At 40.6% G+C, this 15,747-nt stretch overlaps 1 protein-coding gene across 1 annotated transcript in view; it reads right to left on the reverse strand.

Moving 5' to 3' along the window:
* TMPRSS7 (transmembrane serine protease 7) overlaps positions 1-15,747 on the reverse strand; it is a 34,032-nt gene that overhangs the window by 3,033 nt on the left and 15,252 nt on the right. Inside the window, 10 exon segments of the mRNA XM_056327946.1 lie at positions 411-547; positions 2,272-2,540; positions 2,720-2,897; positions 4,378-4,494; positions 5,616-5,726; positions 7,011-7,118; positions 8,260-8,396; positions 12,447-12,553; positions 14,242-14,354; positions 15,602-15,732. Of these exon segments, the coding sequence (XP_056183921.1) occupies positions 411-547; positions 2,272-2,540; positions 2,720-2,897; positions 4,378-4,494; positions 5,616-5,726; positions 7,011-7,118; positions 8,260-8,396; positions 12,447-12,553; positions 14,242-14,354; positions 15,602-15,732 (1,408 nt within the window).

The raw sequence follows: 15,747 nt of genomic DNA on the forward strand, positions 1-15,747 counted from the left end.
CAGATCAGAAACATCATACATTTGAAACTTTATGCCCAGCTGTCTGCATCTCATCAAATAGCCCTGTAGTTCCAAGTCAGGAGGGAGGGATCCTGAAAAGAGACAAGCTACTTTCTCAGTTTTTTCTTCAGCTGAAAGACTCGTGCCAAAAATTGCCAGACTTCCACTTGCTATTGGGACTTTCAAATTGACTGGCCCTTGGCCCACAACTGAGATTTAGTGATGCTACTCAGGCACACAAAGTAGCAAAACTCTGAAAACACCCAGATGACGGATTTGCTGGTAGAACTCTTACATTGCTGCTTTTCAGAACTGAAAAGTACAGACCACTTTGTGGTCTTCTGTCAATTCTTACACCTCATCAAAGAAAGACAAGATAAACTCTATGCAAAGTGTGCTAAGATACATACTTTGCACCCATCTGTTTTCCCAGACATTAGTCCAGCACAAAACATCCTAGCTGTGATAATCCCATATGTGGAATAACATAATGTTTGGTCAATAATTTCTACCTCTGCTTTCTGAAGAATTGCTGAACCTTCATCATCTGGAAAACAAATTGAAAGAATAATTCAATAAAGCTTAGTATTTTACTCATCTATTGAAACACAAAAACAAGAAGTCTTCAGAAAATATCCACAGATACTTTTGACATCCAAGTTGTTCTAGATTCCAAACAACTAACTGCAATAGTGCAGAAAGTATCTTCTAAGTATCAGGCATTTGTGCAATGTGGTCTTGATCCTTTGGCCGCACCAGATACAATGACATAGTCACTAGGGCTGGCCAAAAAGCTTTTTGCTAATTCCTTCTGCAAAGTGTCTCAAGACTTCTTAATTTGTTCTTTTTTTATTTTTAAAAGAAAATAGGATTTTACAAAACTATTTGGATCATCACAAGACAGATTTGCAATGAGGGCAGTAGCTCTACCCTCAGAGTAAGATTATGAGTCAGAGCTACAGAATGGAATTTGATTTTTTGGCAGCATATCTCGAAATTTGGTCCTCTCTGTCTGAAAATTTTGGCAGAACACCTCTTTTCTATAAGGTAGATACTTCCAAAGAATCAGAATTAAGGTGAATTTTCCCCTTCTTTCAATACAACAGCTCTAATAACATCACTGGGTGATCCTTCCAAAATCTGGATATAACCAAAGAAACCTCACTGACATATTGAGATAGGCAAGTGCTGATTCAGATCATGAAACTTTGTTTCAGGATTTGATACAGCTGGTACGTAACAAAATATACTGCAAAAAAATACTTAAAAGATTGATTTGGTAATTGAAGTGTATAAGCTGATGAAGGGGAAAAGAGGGCAACAGGAAAAGTGAAACCCCATATTTGTTTTTGAGGCATCACATTTATCTTTCAAATCATCAGCTTTTAAATTCCACCGATGACTAACCAGTAGGCCAATGAAAGCCAGCGCACCACACGTCTGTGCCACTGCCCTTGCCTGGCAAGGCTTGTTTCATCACCACATATCCTCTCACAGCTATTTATAAAGAACCTAATTTAGCAGGTGGTAATTCTGGCTGTGAACACCAAGTCAAAATGCTGGAGTTAACTTGACCTGCTGCTGCCTTGCACCATGCATTTACCCCCCCTACAAGGCGGCAGCCCTGAGAGGGCCAGTGAGGCCCTGGGCAGCCCAGGCCTTGGCACGGTGGCGGTTACACCATTTACACCAAGGGAAGCCTCTGGTTACACTGGAAGGGCTCTAGGAAAGCTGCCACAAGAGGGGCAGAAGGTACCAAGGGAGAGGCGGCTCAGGACAAGCTGGTGGGAAGGCTGGGCCTACCCGCCATTATGGGTGCGGCCATTTTGTCCAGCTGCACTCTGAGGGGGGCCGGCAGCCAGCGTCAGCGCTACAGGGCTGCTCGGCTGCAGAGGCTGAAGGCATGGGTAAGTGGACAGTTTCATCACCCTGTGGCAAGCAGCAAAAAGTCCATTTAGGTGTGTTAACACACTTCCAAGAGTTACAAAGGGAAAAAACAATACCGTTAATTTTGCAGTAAGTGTAGCTCCCTGTAAGTCTTAGCTAACAACACGAGCACGCAGGACTTCCAGATCCACACGATCAGCAGCCAATTTTCCTGAGCATACGAAGTCATGTTCACACAGGAACCTACTTCCATAGGACAGTAAATTCAAAACATTATGTTTTTCTGCACGCCTCAGCCATGCAACAAAAGCGGGTGTCCTGCACACACCCCCACAGCTGTGAAGGCTGCCGCTCACCTAGGAACAAAATTAGTTAAAAACTCACCTGCTTCCTGCTTTTGGCCCCAGCCTGTTATCCAGCACTTGTCACCGCTGCGGACTTTGTGTGAAAAGGGAGGCACGCAGATCGGCTGGATGACATGGCTCATCGTGTCTGGCCATGGCTTGCTCAGCTGCAGCAGCGCAATGTCGTAGTCATAGTTCCTACTGTTGTAGTATTCATGGACTACAATCCGTCTCACTGCAGATACAAACTTCGCGTGGCCTTGCATTTGCATCCCCAGGTGAGCGCTCCACGCTCTGGGGTCAGCCAGCCTGGATGGGAGCAAACAAGCAACCCGTTTCTTAAAAAAATACCCCAAAACACCAGCTAATAGTGAGCCAGGTAGAAGAGGAGGGCACAGCCCACCTCAGTACAGTTCAAACTCTGGTAGCTAAAGGCATTTGGGGATGCTGGTGATGTTTGGGACAGAGTTATGGAGAAGACTGCTTACTTGCTCCCTTGGAAACAGTGAGCTGCAGACACAAGCCATTCCTTTGATATCACTGATGCCCCACAGTAAGCAGCTCCCACAAAATGGAGGCTGACCTGCCAGGGCCATTCACCTTCCTCAGTGTTTGTACCACCTACAATCCGAGAGATGAGATTGCTGCTCTTGCTGCTGCCACAACCTGCGAAGGATATTTCAGGTTATAATCCCCATCCCCAGTGCTTTCCTTTAACGAGAGTGCTTCCCACATAGGGCACGAAACAATCTTGCACTTTGAAATGCTTTGAAATCCATTTCTTTGCCCTGCTCTAATCAGAAAACTTTTCTATTTGGCTACTCGATCCCTGAAACAAGACATGACTATTAAAAAAAGGCACTGGCCTAGGAAATTTAATGTTTGTTTTTTAGCTCAGTTACAGAATTGTCAAAAGATCAATTGATTTAATCAGCGTAAAAATGAATATATAAAAACAGACAATCCCTCATCTCTTTTTTAATAGTCAGTCCTGAACTGAAAGGAATCCATCAGGAAGGAAGCCCAGCATCGTCAGGACAGTTATTTCTTGCCAAAATAGTGTGAACGATACAAGAAAAATGTTTATAGTAGCAGCCACATACATGGAGCTTGGTCATTTGTTTTTTCAGAAACCAGGTGGTCCAATCATTAATTTGCATGGAAGCAATTGAAAGTCTGAACGCTTTGTATATTACTAACTCACAGATGAAGAATGTCTCAGCACAAAAAGCTGCACACTGTATTTTGAAGAGCAAGGAAGAAAGACCCCTCTGGAGGGCCTTGTGCCCATCCCCAGTGCATGCACATAAAGCCTCTGCTCAGGAGTTTCAGTTCCACACACAGGTGTTCATGCTTCTGGGCACTTTCCGGCATTCAGCCACATAGTCAAAAGCTGTATAATGTTTCCAAACAAAGTAGGCATATAGCTAGTCTTTTAAGATACCCTACTGGATGCCAGGCAGGTGCTGGCAGATTTGACATACAGGTAGCATGCCAGAAACGGCTGAGAGCCAGACAAAATACCTGAATATTTAGAGAATATTCAGTTTAGGCAGCTAATCCTAACCCCACTTTTATTGCTACTGCAGTCACAACCACCTGTTCACTTTACAGCAAAACAAACTGAAAAGCTTTACAGAGGCTACCTCAGGAAGATTTGAGGCTAGAACTTAGCTTGATACTATGAAATATCGAGGTCTTCACCACCCAGAAGAGACACAGAAGTGAAAAGCTTGTGTTTTTGATCTCATTGCATCTATGTCACTCTGAAGACCAAATACAGTCTGACTCCAACAGAAGTACCCAACACTGCTGGAGGCAACAAAAATGCTGCCTTACCAGCTAGCCAAGCTCACTCTGCAATTAACCGTGCTTCCCTGCTCCTTAACATAGCTACAATAAGCATTACAGCTGACTAAGACTCCCCTAACAGTGAGCTCACCCTCCCACAAGAACTTAGGCAATTCTGCAACCAGACCTAAATTAAACCCATGGCTGTTCATTACCCCACTGTCACTGAGAGTGTGCAGTAAAAACTCAATACCTGCTGCATGAGTTGTATCCCCTCCAAACCAGGAAGAAATAAAGGTCCTTATTGTGTAAAAAGTTCAAAGTTCAAAAAGATGAACATCTGAGAGGAACTTACTGCAGCTGCTTTCATCACTTCCATCAATACAGTCCACAGTCCCATCACACTTTGCGGTTTTTTTCCTAATACAAATGTTATTCCTGCACTTAAAAGTGTGGTTGGTGCAAGGAATACCTGAAATAGTTGTGGGGGAAAAAAAATAAAAGACTGTTGGCTCAGCTTAACATGTGGAGACATGTCTGCGCAGATAAAAGATTCATACATATATCAACATATAGGAGGGAACATAGCAAGGGAGCACTTCAGCTGGGATGACTTAAATCTCTAAGTAGAATAAACTATTCAAGTAGAACTGCACCTGTACTAAGGATTGCATCAAGCTGGCTGAGTCTGAACAGAGATTTCCTCCCATCCTTTCCCATAGCACTAATGAGCATGGATATAGTAGCGAAAAACTTAGCTGTAGAGCAAGTGTTGGGCTAGAAGAGGAAAACATGCAGTACGTTGGAAAGAAGCCCTCTTTTATATTTCAGTATTAAATATGAAATGAAAGATCATAGCAAAAGCAGTCTTACTAATTGTATTCAGTTAAACTGCAACTCCCAACCCTGGTATTTTCCTGTTTCCCTATAGCCTGTAATAAATGAGGCCACTCAGACCCAATCTATTTTTTTCCCCTTTACATCCCATTTACACACACACTACCTAGTCAAACAGGTCAGAAACCATTACTTCTTTTTAAAGAAGTTACTTGCAGCACTTCCCAGTTGTGCTCGCTTTCATATGTAATGGTGACCATTTATTCTACAAAGTTAAAGAAATGGCTGACTGAAAACTTTCATGTGCCTAATGCTAAATTTATAGCTTCCATAGCATTTTAAACACATTAACCTTACAACCCTGAAAATTGCTCCAGAGAAACTATCATTTTTATAGTTCTTTTACAGATGGTAAATCAGATCCAGGAAATAATTTGCACAGATCATGCTTTAAAGAGATAAAATCTGGGATTCAGGCTTTAAATCCCTAGATCCCTATCCTGCATCCAGAGTACTTAATTCTTCTGCCAGTATTTTGCTGAAACAGATGTTCATGAGCTCATTAAAAAGAAACAGTTTAAAATCAATAAAGAATTGTTTATAAGTATATCGGAAAAGTGAACAGAATTACATAGCCTGAGTTAGACTTGATAGTGCCTCCTAACTCTTCTAATATAGCATCTGGTATTACAGCCAGAATTAGATAGATGGCAGAAGACAGAAAAAAAAAAATAAAAATCAAGATATTAGCCTTACTGTGGGTGCAGTTCTGCTCATCTTTTCCATCCTCACAATCACTTACTCCGTTGCAGGCAAGCAGGTTATCCTGTATTGCGAAGCTGGAGTTACAGTTCCACTCAGGGACAACTTTAAAAACAGAAGTCAAATCAGGTACAGAAGCGTGGTGATGTGAATAAGTTGTAAATAATATGGTCAAGTTTGTACTCATAAACCAATATTCATTTTAATGCATAAATAAGCTTGTAATTGTATAGCAACAAAGGGGTTAAAATGTCTGAAAGATCATATAGACTGTTCTGGCAAGAAAGTTGCAGATCTCTGAAAGGGGAGCTGTCCTCCCTATCTGCAAAGCAAGCTGCCCTACCAAGGAGATAACGGGACAGCAGGATGGCCTTGAGTCAAATTAACAAGGAGTATTGTAAAAACCCCGGGAAAGATTTCTACAAGTCTGCCAACTCATCACTTTTGAGACCTAAGGTGAAAAGCACACCATGAGGAAGACCTACGGCCTTCCTCCCATAGACCACTGCCCACATTCTAAAGACCCCGGCCCACAATTTTTGGAAGAATCTGCGCAAGCGTGAAAGACTGATAAGCTAATTAGCATACAAAGCGAGGGTAGGCGGGTTCAGGTAATGAATATGTATAGGCATTAATGGAATATTCATTGTTTCATTATATAAATATAAGATAAACTGCCCCTCTGGGTGTGTACGATTGGTGGAAGGATCCCCCATACACCCGGCGCCGACAATAAAGAATACTTAATCACTAAGAAATTCTGAAGACGTTCTTTGAAACAGTGGCTGTAATGCTAACACTACCCTCTTCTGACTGTGCCTGGGGGCCACTTTCATACCTTCACTGCATTGTATGAGGATGAGGATGAGTGCCACATTGTGCAAGGAGAAAATAAAGCACAACGGAGTTCAGCGGCCTATCCCAGTTCACCCATTGCCCCAAGTGGAGTGGCAGAGTGGCCCAAGTTCTAACTATTTTTTACCACAGCTATTTATTATCACTCTCATCTATTCTCTGCACCCCGATTTGTCATTCTCCTGTGAAAATAAATCACTCAAAATAGAACAGAACGTTATAATTACCAGCATTTAACACATGAGAAAAAATGAAAATATAGCCTATTACAGCTATTTTTGCACGTCTAACTTTCTTCTTTGTGTTTCCAGCACCACAACTTTTTAATTCTTAATTTTGTCCCTTGCTAATTATGAATTAAGCACTCAAGAGACTCACCGAGTACCTGGATATACAAAGGAAGCTGGAAACATCTGTTCCCCTCCACTCAAAAAAACCCCACAAAAAACCCCACTTCATTTCAACTGTCTTCTAAGGCTAGACAAAACATTCATTGGGTTTCCCAGCCAAGATTTCCAGTTAGTGAATACAAACCACAAAAGAGTTCATCGCTTTCATCAAAGCAGTTGTTGATCCCATCACAGCGCTGCATCGGCTGGATGCATAAGCCAGTAGAACACTTGAAATGTCCAGGTGGACATGCTGGAGGAAAACAAAGCAAAAAAAACCAACCAAATACACTAACTTCAGTTTTCTTTTCCCAAATATTACCAGCTCATTAAAATTTGTAGTCACTAAGCTGTTCTAAGGAATTATACAGTTGATCTAAACTTAATAGTCTGTATACATTGCCAGCACTTAAATTGAGTTCAGATGTTGAAAACTGGGATTAAAAAAAAAAAAAAAAGTGAAAAGATCCCTAAAGTTTCGGTGCAGCTGTTAGTGCAATAGGTGCTGCATGGTCTACGTTAGGACTGAACCAAATCAACCAGTGTTTTATGGTGGAACACAAGAGACCTTAGAATGCCATCTTCTTTTAAAAGGACAGTCTCACTTTCAATAACCAAAATTTGCAGCACTTTGCAACTTCAGTTAGTAGCCTGTATTGAGGTGACTTATGAATTGGATAAATGTTTGCCTTCTAAAATAAAATAACGAAGTTACCATCTTTTTACATACTCCACATATATGCAATGCATAAAATTGCTCTAATGTGACAAGTTAACTAAGCCTAGAAATCATTGCCTCTCTGCTACTTTAACAACATGAATATATATGAATAACACAGGTATATTGAAAAGTATCAGTAAACAGTTGTCTGTTTCAGGACTTGAAAAAACTCAGTTGGCAGGTTTTTAACAACTTTTTGAGATTTTCTTCAGCTCAGATTTCTACTTGCACACAAAGTATTTAAATGGATGAAAACACTGGAATAAACAGTTGTTTATTTGGTCCTCTGTTCATTACCTAGAAGTCTTTGTAGCAACAGAAAGATTGCAAACAAAACCTTGGAGACTAAAACAAACAGGAACGGCAGACTTCAATTGACCATAGCCATAGCCACACAGGAAGCTTTAAGGACTGTGCAGAAGAGAGCAGACTTTGTGTGTAGAAGAAACCGAAGCATGCTGCACACCCCCACAGACCTTAGCTGCATCGCCTTGATGAGCTACAAAAGGCTTTTTGTTTGCTAGTCACCTGATGTAGTAAGATTAGAGAAAAAAATTAAAACCCAACAGACAATTTCCTGCATAAACCTAATTAAGTGCTACTAGATCTGAAAAACGTTGCTTCACAGGTCTGAAATGCAAAGATGGGTTGAAAAAGATAAAATCCATCTTACGCTGGCTGATGTTATAGCTGCCGTACTCCACCAGAAGTGGCTTCTCTGAGACCTTCGAACTGCACTGAAGCTCAATGTTGACAGTAGAACTCGCAATGTGGAAGACTGTTTGGTGATCAACATAGTAACCGCAGTACCTAAAAGGGTTCAGTGGAGTTCTAGAGCAGCCTTCACATCAAAATTACCTTACATGCAATTTAAATGTCAACATCACTGAAATCCAGCAATACAGTCAGCTGCCATACTTCAATTAAGAACCAAAATCTGAAACCGTACCCCAAAACACCGGTCATAATCCTTCATGACCACACACATGGAAGCAGAATGTTTTGCCAGAAAGTCTAGATGAATGGAGATATGAAGACTTTTATCAAGACAAACATTGGTACATTTGTCACTATTTCTGATATCTGTTTTCAAAAGACTTTGATTTTGGGGAAAACTTAAGTTTGCTGGGAGGGGCGACGTCAGCACAGTGGAGAGCAAATTTGGTTGCTCTGACTTTGAGGATTGCCCCTAAAGAATGCACAAAGGCACTGGGTAAAATTGGTCCAACTACTTTGGAGACAGAGGGGAACAGATCTAGGGAAACTGAAAATATTTCTAGTCACACAGCCTTCATGCACTATTAACATCGCGGAATTTTACCTTTGAAAGTCACATCTGTAAATAACTAGTCTAGATTAAAAAAAAAAAAAAATCCCTTGGGTGTGCATCTACTTTAAGCTGCCATTTTGGCAAAGAGCTTCCTTGGACTTCTGCCTAGGCACCACATAACTCAGAAAAACGTAAACGCTCCCTGATGCCAGTTAACATTTAATCCAACCATTGCTAATGGTTTTCTATTGCCCCTTCCATTAAAGGTGCCAAAGATATTGAGGCTGGTATTTAGATGTTACTTTAGCTGGCACGCCCCCTCCCCCCCTCAAAAAAAAAAACCAAAAAACAACAACAACAAAACCCCCAAAACATAAGATATTTCTTTAACAGGGAAAAGCTGCTAGATCATGCTTTAAAAATTGAAGACAGTTTTAACTGTAGTAAACCCGTGAACACTAACAGTACAGGTTGTTCTAGAAGCAGAAGTAAGGACTCTCTCCTCTGTTCCAGTAAAACACCCAAGAAATGCAGCACTTCTAAGAAAAACACCTGTTTTAAGATGTTTTCCTGTCAAGAAAAATACTTGTCAGTCTACACAGATTTAAAAGCAGGAGCAGCTGTATTGATTCTTAGCACACTTGGCACACACACTTACTTGACAGCAGTGCAAGGTCACAGGCTACAGTTAAAATGTACCCACAGAACATGAAAATGGATTATTGTATTGTTAAATGGACTAATGGACTATTATCCAGAGGTAAATATTTCCCTTTTTTAATTGGCAACACCAGGCATTGCGCCAGGACAACTCTTCATATCAATGAAGAATTAATCAGTGATTTCCATGTGGATAGATGTTGCCTGGGTGTCCTGTGCACCCCACTGAAGCTTGCCATAGGGAATGGCCGTGCTCATTCATACGTTTCCATATGTGCCCGATGAAAATGAAACATCCTTTTAACAGATCTAGGAGACTCTATTCCAGCAAAGTGAAAAATAAATGAAGAAAACAATTCAAAAATAGACTTTTCTTAGACACCCTGAAAACAGATCTTTTTTTAAAAAAACAATTAATTAATTAATTTTACAGCTTTCTACTAGAATAAAGTTTAAAAAAAGATCTGTCAGGGCTGAGTGAAGACTTCCTGCTACAGGAACTTTTATTCTCACTCATTTTAGTGTGTCTGTCATCAATGTTCCCAACCTAAAACAGACTGCTAAAGTGGACAGCAAAATGCCACCTAGCCATCTGAGTCCCCTCAATTAGCCCACAGACATTTTACGCATTTCTCCTTCTGTCAATGACTTGACAACTTCCCTCCCACAAACCTTAGCACCATTTTAAAAACAAACAAACAAACAAACAACCAAACAACAAACCAAACCAAAACCAACCAAAAAACACAACACAGGCTGCACTGACCACTTGTCAGCCATATAAAACAACTTCATCTCACCCAAAGTACAGGAAGCTCCTGCCCATCTGTGGAAATGCCGAGACAGCTACATTAAGGAAGCTACCTCCTGCACACAGTGAGAAATGCCATATGCTTCTGGGATTTGTAAGACAGTGCTACAGATCCTTGGGAGCCTTCTGCTGGTGTTTCACTAGCCATTTCTCCGGGTCCAGGGCAAAGGGAGGCTGCAAGGCATCATCTGTAACTCTGTCCCATTGCTACAGAGAGAAACTAATCAAGGGGATCCTGTCCTGTATGTTGAAGCAGGAATCCGGGGTTAACTTTTCAGGGGATGAGTAAATACGGGCATCCTGTAGCAGAAACAATGGGATGTTGCACCAACAGCTTTAAGAAAAACGAAACACTGGCAGCCTTTTTGTTCACATAAACCTGTAAGTCTGCTCACAGAGGCTCATTGATATTTCTGCCTATGAGAATTTCAGCAAAAGCAGTTCATCAGCTGTAGCTCTTCTGACTAGGTAGAGGAACTTTTGTGCCCACTGGAGGGACTACGAGGAAGAACTTCGTGGCTGTGTTGGGCGTCTCTGTTTAGGTAAAGTTGTCCCTAGAGGTTTAAAAGAGCCTTATCTGCACCACCTTCACCGTAGCAATCTTTATTTACCGAGAAGAGCCTCCTGAAGCTTCTTAATCTTTTTTACCTAGGACAGCAGAATGTGCATGCTATAAGCTGCAACTGCAGGAAGCTGAAAAAGTGGGGTGTCCCCCTCTTTTCATTAACCATCAAAATTTGGAGGTGGAACAAAATATAAAAATGTTTCATGCTGTAAATCATTTTTTTTCCATAAAGAGTAGACATAGAACAGAAAAATCAGGGAGGTTCAAAAGCCTTACTTTCAGTCAAAAAAACACTTTCAAAAGGAGAACTTGTGTTGGTCTATTTGGTCTACCATCAGCAGCTTGCAATGGAAATCAGAAGCACATGCTCCTGTGCAGTACTTCAAAAGTAACCCTCAGTACATTTCTAAGGGTCACAGTCTGACATTTGATTCCGTGGAATGTATAATTGGTAGGCTTATTTAAGAGCTGCTCTTTCAAACAGAAAATCCTTACAATATGAACTGATCAGGTTTTTCCCTCCAGATTTTGCCTTTATTTGATTCATAGTTCAGCTATCCCTACTATGTCAAATCTTTCCAATTGTGTCATAAAAAGAACACCAAAACCCCCACCAAACGTCTGTTTTGACTGGTGTTTTTATGTGCCTATCTAGTCCAGCAACCAATTCCCATCAAGGCACAATATTAGGAGCTTCAGAGAAAGTGAATTTTCTCCAAGTACAATATGTTATCAAAGATATCAAAGATTAGAGAAAGTTTTTACTCCTCTCAGTAATTCTTTCAATTACACTCTTAGGGGCTTAACTGATTTTGTTTTGTTTCAGTAGTGAGTTCAGAGATTCTGTTTCAAGTCTGATCTTACTGGTGTTTCCATTTGAACAAAGTTAAAAAATTAAATCCAACATCCTGAATCTAATCTTACCTCATCATCCAGTGATTGAAAGATAACTTAAAAAAACGAGGAAAAAATGTGTGGACAATGTGCACGGAAAAGCAGCAGTATTTTAATTAATTTAAAAAAAAGTTAACATAAAAAATTTAATAAAAAAAACCACTTAAGAAATACAGTGGTACCTTGGCAGCCAGTCTGTGAGGTTTCTCTTTCAAGAGCCAGTGGTTGGAATGAGGAAGCAGTTACTCTTCTATTCCCAATAATCTCATTGTAATAGCTTTCACTGAGAAGTTAATTAGGTTCAGTGTCCTCATAAGCAATCACAGAATTAAGTTACACTTAAAAGGGTTTTAACAGACCTTGTTCAATGATCCCATAAAACTCAGGATTATTTTAGGGTTCACAGGACATCTGTCTTCACCCACCTGTTCCCATTTCTTTCTCTCCAGAGAGTACCAAAGGCTTTTGTTTCATCTTTCTGGTACTTTTCAATACATTTTTTTTTATATATGTAGGTATATTCAGTTACATCATCAGCAAAAGAGTAGTAAGAGACACCAGTGAGGTAGCTCTGTGGAAACTCTCCAAGTGAGCTGCGCTAGTGATATGAATGTTTATTTTGGCAATGTTACTTTAATAAACCCATGCAGAAGTACTTACATGTGTTCATTGATTTTCCACCATCCTCGCTCACAGCCTTTAATATTCTTCTCACTGATGGTATAGTTATGAAACTTCAGAGCTATACCGAGGCTCTTCTGAGGAGTCTGTGGTGGGCAAGAAAGATAGTACAAGCAGTTGTCTTTTTCCTTTCGTGAACGTAGCCCATGAAGGTCTTTAGAGTTATCTCAGCAATGACGGTGCTTGGCAATGTCATGCTCTGGGAGCTGTGCTGATATCGCCAGCTCAACAGCCAGCACTCGAGACGCCTGCCAGCTATTCAGTCTTGGGTAAAAGCAAAGGTTGGCAAAGCCCCACCACAGCTGCGGGCTTTCTCCCCCTCTAGCCAACAGTCCTTTCATCTTCAAAAAGCCACTGGCCATAGAAAGCAGCTTTTGTATCAAGATCAAAGTGCTCAAATACATCCAAATTTACTTGTGTAGGGGGACACAGCCGCAGCGGATTGTTACCTAAGACACTGCACTGAATACCTGTGTCACCTCTGCAATGCTAGGAGTTATTTCTACCAAAATATTGTAGTCTTCTACGAGCACCTGCTCAGCCAAGCACTCTTTAGCATTTTACCAAAGATTTTTAAGCCCACCAGCATCATGAGGGTTCATAATTATTTATTTCCTTTATTAAAATGAACAGTAGCTTTTTGCAATGTTCCTTTAAAAGCAAGGGCTGATTCAGGACAAGACGACAGAAATGGAGATTTTTCTCCTTCTCTCTTACAGAAAACATGATTTAGAAATAAGGGAAGTTTCAGCATTGAATTACTGGAAATTAAACTGTTTTTAGAAATAAGTCTTGGGGTCTGCCCATCTTAAGTGTTCAGAAACTTTTCCCTCAGAAATCCAGGGTGAGTAAAGACCTGAAGTTTAGCAAAAGAGTAATTGCCGTAAGCTTCCCAGAAGAGGGAGAGGCTGTAGGTCACGGTTAGCTGTACTCCATTCGTACTGGTGTGATTCAACCTGGGCAACCACTGACTTTAACCAGACATGAGCAGTAGATAAGCAAAAAGAGGGGTAAAGAGTGGACTGCATCATATCCATTGCTGTATTCTTTAGAGAGGAAAGCACAGAAGGGCAAACCATAAGTCAGAGATCATATTTTGCAGCATCAATAGGGAAACACTAATGTGATGACATCAGAAAAGGCATGACAAAACTACTTTTAAATGATGTAAACTATCAGTCATTTGCTTTCAGGGAAGTGCCTGAGAATATGCAGAAAAAGAATACCAAGAAAAAAAAAAGTACAACCCCCCCAAAAAAAACAGTCTGTGGGATTGTGCTGATAGGACAGACCACCTTAGAAGACAAATTGAATTTATCAAGCATGACAAAATGGACTGCAAAGAGATATCAGAGAAGCAGCAGTAATAACAAGGTTAGATGGTTCTTTTGTACATCCTTTTTTTCCAAATTTTTGCGGGTGGGAAGAGGGGAATTAAAAACAGTGAAGTATTACAATCTCAGCCATGAAGTAATTCTGCAAGCTAAACATCAAAACTAGTCTCAGTTTTTCACATTTATAAAAGGACCGCTTAGGAACTATTTTCACTTTATTAAGAATAAGTGCACAGAAAAAAAAAAAACAACCAACAAAAACCCCCACATCCCAACAAAAAAACCTGAGCACAGCCATCTATTCTGTTATACCATTTCTATAAACTACCACATCTGTAAGGATGCCAGTTATTCCCTACATAATTGTTTCTGCTGTACTTACAGGCTCTGTGTGCCCAAAACACGCAACAGTGCCTAAGAGAGAAAGAGATTCATGATACCTGGAAGTTCCATGCACAAAGACATTTTGGAGCGTAATAGCTTGGGTAATAGGGACTTGTGATTCTCCCTTCGTAGCCAGTTTTCTCTTTTGTCACAATTGCTTTTCCACACCCTAGGGAAAAAAAGGATGCAAAGGTTGGCAAACTTTAACATACTTCCAGAAAAGCTTTTCAGTGGGCTAAGCATCCAAATTTATCAGAAATCTTCCACTGCTAAACAGGGCAGCTTAGGAATTATAGTTATCTGGGTTCAAGCTGTAAAAAGATACTCTTCCCAATGATGCACACAGACAGACAAAAGGTGTCAAAATCTAGGAATGCTTGCTGGGCTCTGAAGGGCCAGGATAAAACATTGTGCAGTTTTATGTCTTTTATTTCACTGAAGGCAGTTCTGCAAACAAGTCTTACTGAACGGTGTTGCACATCAATGCATCCACTCTGCAGTAGTATGTGATGATCCCTAGTTTTAAAATGCAGCCACTTAAAAAAAAAAATGGTTATTGTGCTAATCTAACCAGCGTCCTGGAAGCCAAAACTTCTTTTTATGGCCACTCGATGGATTTAGAGAATTCACAAAAAATTTAGAAAATTCACAAAACCCACACATACAGAAACCAACAAAGAAAACCCAGCCCTGAATTTAAACCAACCAACCAACCAACAATAACAGGCCTAAATTTAAAATTATGCATGATAGAGAATTTATCACATGCTTTTGTGATGGTATTTTAATGCTTTATTACTGTCAACATGGAACGTATGCAGCATCTTTTTGAGCAACTGGAATTTCCTTGCATCAGATTGTGTTAGATTTTTCTCCTTGTGCTATTAGCCTGATGTTCGTTGTACTATTTGTGATTATGATCTAACCACTTCCTAAAGAAGCAATATAAAGCAGATGAAGGGCTTGACACACAAACAGGACTGACTCCTTTGCGTTAATGAGGAGACAGGCACCGCTGGGAAGTGCAGAGGAAGCTACTGAAGTTTTTTTTTCTGAAAGTGGTTTTTAGTTCTGAGCATCATCCCCGAGTCCCAAACCAGCAGAGGCCAGAGCTGTGCTACACCTGGAATAACAACTCCATCTACTGGCACATCACAGTCCTGACCAACTGAATGCAACCGGCTGGTTTCAGCCTTCTACCTTCATGTTTCACTGAAGAACAGCTAATCTGCATGGATTGAATTACTCAAGAGGAAAGCAGACACTGAGTAACGCAGAGATGAAGGAGGGAGACTGGCATGTAGAAAAAAACCCTGAGATACAGGCGTCGTTTATCCATAGTCAGGAACATGACAGCCTCTTTGGGATCTTAAGAGCAATACAGTAAACACATTTCCAAACACAGAACAAACCTACTTTCTTGCGTAATGACCTCAAAATAGCCATGGAATTCCTTCTGTTCCTTTATTTGTGCTGCCTTAAACATTACCAGCATGAGATTGTTTGTGGACACAAGTGACACCAATGAATCGGCTGGTTCACAGGCTCTGAGGGGGAAGAGA

This window comes from Falco biarmicus, chromosome 2 (assembly GCF_023638135.1).
Source record: "Falco biarmicus isolate bFalBia1 chromosome 2, bFalBia1.pri, whole genome shotgun sequence".
NCBI lineage: Eukaryota > Metazoa > Chordata > Aves > Falconiformes > Falconidae > Falco > Falco biarmicus.